The sequence below is a fragment of the Vicia villosa genome, unplaced genomic scaffold, assembly GCF_029867415.1.
Source record: "Vicia villosa cultivar HV-30 ecotype Madison, WI unplaced genomic scaffold, Vvil1.0 ctg.000011F_1_1, whole genome shotgun sequence".
Lineage (NCBI taxonomy): Eukaryota > Viridiplantae > Streptophyta > Magnoliopsida > Fabales > Fabaceae > Vicia > Vicia villosa.
Window position 1 is genome coordinate 144,762 of NW_026704941.1, and position 3,229 is coordinate 147,990.

The 3,229-nt window shown below is 34.7% G+C and overlaps 1 protein-coding gene across 1 annotated transcript; it reads left to right on the plus strand.

Annotated features, from left to right (window-relative positions):
- The first annotated feature begins 245 nt into the window (after positions 1-245).
- LOC131621735 (uncharacterized) lies at positions 246-2,388 on the plus strand. Its single transcript, XM_058892780.1, has 3 exons — positions 246-969; positions 1,733-1,794; positions 1,873-2,388. Exons 1-3 carry the CDS (start codon positions 246-248, stop codon positions 2,386-2,388), a joined length of 1,302 nt encoding a protein of 433 aa, XP_058748763.1.
- Positions 2,389-3,229: the final 841 nt, after the last annotated feature.

Below are 3,229 nucleotides of genomic sequence, written 5' to 3' on the forward strand. Positions count from 1 at the left end.
ATTGGTTGTTGTGATTATTTAGATTTTATTTTCTTTTAATCATTTAAAATTAATTATTTCATAGTAAATACATTTTTTATTTATTTTTATTTTTATCAAAATTCATTATTTTTTTTCCTCTATAAATAGAGACTTGGTTCATTTGATTTGGACTCATAAAAAAAATTCACTTTTTTCTCTCAATTTTTTTTCTATTTAGCCTTAAAAAAATCATTGTTTGTAGCTCTAAACATCTTTGTAGTGAAATGGATCCCAACAATAACCCTTTTAACACCCAAAATTCTACTAATTATCCTTTCAAATACCCAAATTCCAACAACTATATATTTCAAAATCAATCTTCCAACAAACAAGGTCCCCAAAATATACCAAATTATGGATTTCCTCCGAATTTCATAATGTCGTCATCTAATCCAAGTTATCGCCCATATTATGGAATGATGCCATATTCATCTCAAACACCCCCTGATTATTCTTCTACTCCGATGAGAAATGAAAATATTTCGAATGTTGGAGTTGATGAATTTCCTGAGTTTTCTACACAAATGGATATTGGTGCCATGAGAGGTGGTCAAGGAGCCACTCCAAATGCAGATGATTCAACTCCTATACGCCGGAAAAGCCCCAAATGGACCACTGATCAAAATTTGGTTCTAATTAGTGGGTGGATTAAATATGGAACAGATAGTGTTGTTGGGAGAAACCAAAAAAGTGATTCATATTGGGGGAAAATTGCTGATTATTGTAATGAGCATTGCTCATTTGATCCTCCCCGTGATGGAGCTGCATGCAGAAATCATTACAACTACATGAGCAAAATACTCAATAAATGGATTGGCGCTTATGATAATGCTAAGCGTATGCAACAAAGCGGGTGGTCGGAGAATGATGTATTGGCAAAAGCGCATGAATTATATTCAAGTGGTAAGAGTGGGCATTTTCTTTTAATGTCAGAACGGCTTGTTGTCCGTGATCAACCACGGTAGTCAGGTAGGAGGAAATACTGGATCTGGAAATATTTGGTCATATTATTTGTATTTTGATTTCTTATAAATGGGAGCTCATTCTTCTATTGATGTACCAAAAATATCAATGGATCCTACAGAATTTCCTTTTGATATTGAAGCTTACAAAAGGCAGTCTGAAATCGAAGAGAGGTATATCATCAACCGGTTTAATGAGCGACGAAATCAAATAGAGGGAGGATATAAACACTGTGGCAAGAGAAAATATCTCAACAGAGATCATACAGCGGCAAATCAAAGACTAATTGACGATTACTTTGCAGACCAACCTACATACGATGATGCGATGTTTCGTCGACGATTTCGGATGCGGAAACATGTGTTCCTTCGGATAGTTGGGGAACTATCCAGTAGTGACAACTACTTCACCCAAAGAGTTGACGCAACAAAAAAAGAAGGTATATCTCCATTAGCAAAATGTACCACGGCCATGCGAATGTTAGCATATGGTGTGGCGGCCGATGCGGTCGATGAATACATCAAAATAGGAGGTACTACAGCATTGGAGTGCTTACGTAGATTCTGTAAAGGAATCATACATTTGTATGAGCCAGTGTACCTCAGAGCCCCAACTCAAGATGACCTGCAAAGAATACTGCGTGTTAGTGAAATGCGGGGGTTCCCGGGGATGATTGGCAGTATTGATTGCATGCACTGGGAATGGAAAAATTGTCCTACAGCATGGGAGGGTCAATTTACCCGGGGAGATAAGGGAACCACCACTGTTATTCTTGAAGCAGTTGCAACTTATGATTTATGGATTTGGCATGCCTTTTTTGGATGTCCGGGCACATTGAACGATATAAATGTTTTAGATCGTTCACCTGTGTTTGATGATGTTGAACAGGGAAATACTCCAAAAGTGAACTTCTTTGTGAATCAACGACCGTATAATATGGCATACTATCTTGCTGATGGTATCTACCCTTCTTATCCAACTTTCGTCAAATCAATTAGACTTCCTCAAAGTGAACCAGATAAGTTATTTGCAAAATATCATGAGGGATGTCGGAAGGACATTGAACGTGCATTTGGGGTGTTGCAGGCTCGATTTAAAATCATCCGCGAACCAGCCCGTTTGTGGGACATAAACGATTTGGCTCTCATCATGAGGTCATGTATCATATTAAATAATATGATTGTTGAGGATGAACGAGATATATATGCTCAAAATTGGACAGATTATGATCAATCTGAGGCAAGTAAGTCTAGTACACCGGAGTCATTCTCGACCGAGGTGCTACCTGCATTTGCGAATCACGTGCGTGCTAGATCTGTGATGCGTGATTCAAATGTACATCACGAATTGCAAGCAGATCTAGTCAAACACATATGGGAAAAGTTTGGAATATTTCATGATTAAATAAATTGTTTGTGAGCCGAGTCTATTGTACTAATTAAATTATGTGTGTTTCATTTTTTGTGTGTTTCTTTTTTAGTGTGTTGTGTGTTTAGTGTATTTATTGCATTTTTAAGTTTTTTTATAATTTTATTTTTTTAAAAAATAACTATTTTTACATCTCTTATTTATTACTTGCAAGAAAAAAAATTAAGAATAGAAAATTAGAAAAAATAAATAAATTATTAAATTTAAAAAAAAAAGTTTAAATATTAATTATTTTAATTTAATTTTAATTGATAATAGATATTAATATATAATCATAAAAACAAAACTTTAAAAGAAAATAAGAATATGATGTGGGGTAGGGTGTTGAATTTTATTAAACAAAACCATTGTAGTGAAAAAAAATTGAATAGGTGTTGAATTATTAGGTGGAAGAGAGAGAAGATGATGTGGAAGATAAAAAGTGAAAAAGTAGGGTGTTGAATAATGTAACCATTGTACATAGTCTTAGATGTTTATTTTTATGTCTGTTTGTCGCATCACCTAAGGACAAGTAACGGTTCCAGTTTTGAAGTGTCATATCTCATTATTTGTGAGATATTTATGCTTTAAAATTAAACGGCAAAGTTATGCTTACTTAGAGCTATTTGTTGGTGTTTTTATGCTTTCTAATTAAATGTCAATGAGCTACAAAGTTAAAGAGACGATGATGAGCATTAGTCACCCTACAGAATAAGCTTACTGTAAGATGTGGTATCTCCTGTATGTTTACTACTGCTAGTACTAGAGGATAAATAAGGGAATATGTTTTACTCCTTGGGCCTAATCAATAGATAATCAAAAGGCCCGAGTTCTAAAG

What these genes read in the sequence shown, in the direction of transcription:
- LOC131621735 (XM_058892780.1), top strand. Translation starts at nt 246, where the DNA reads ATGGATCCCAACAATAACCCTTTTAACACCCAAAATTCTACTAATTAT. An exon ending in GTCAGAACGGCTTGTTGTCC is followed by an intron (nt 970 to 1,732) that starts GTGATCAACCAC and finishes TTACCCGGGGAG; the next exon opens with ATAAGGGAACCACCACTGTT. An exon ending in ATGATTTATGGATTTGGCAT is followed by an intron (nt 1,795 to 1,872) that starts GCCTTTTTTGGA and finishes GATGTTGAACAG; the next exon opens with GGAAATACTCCAAAAGTGAA.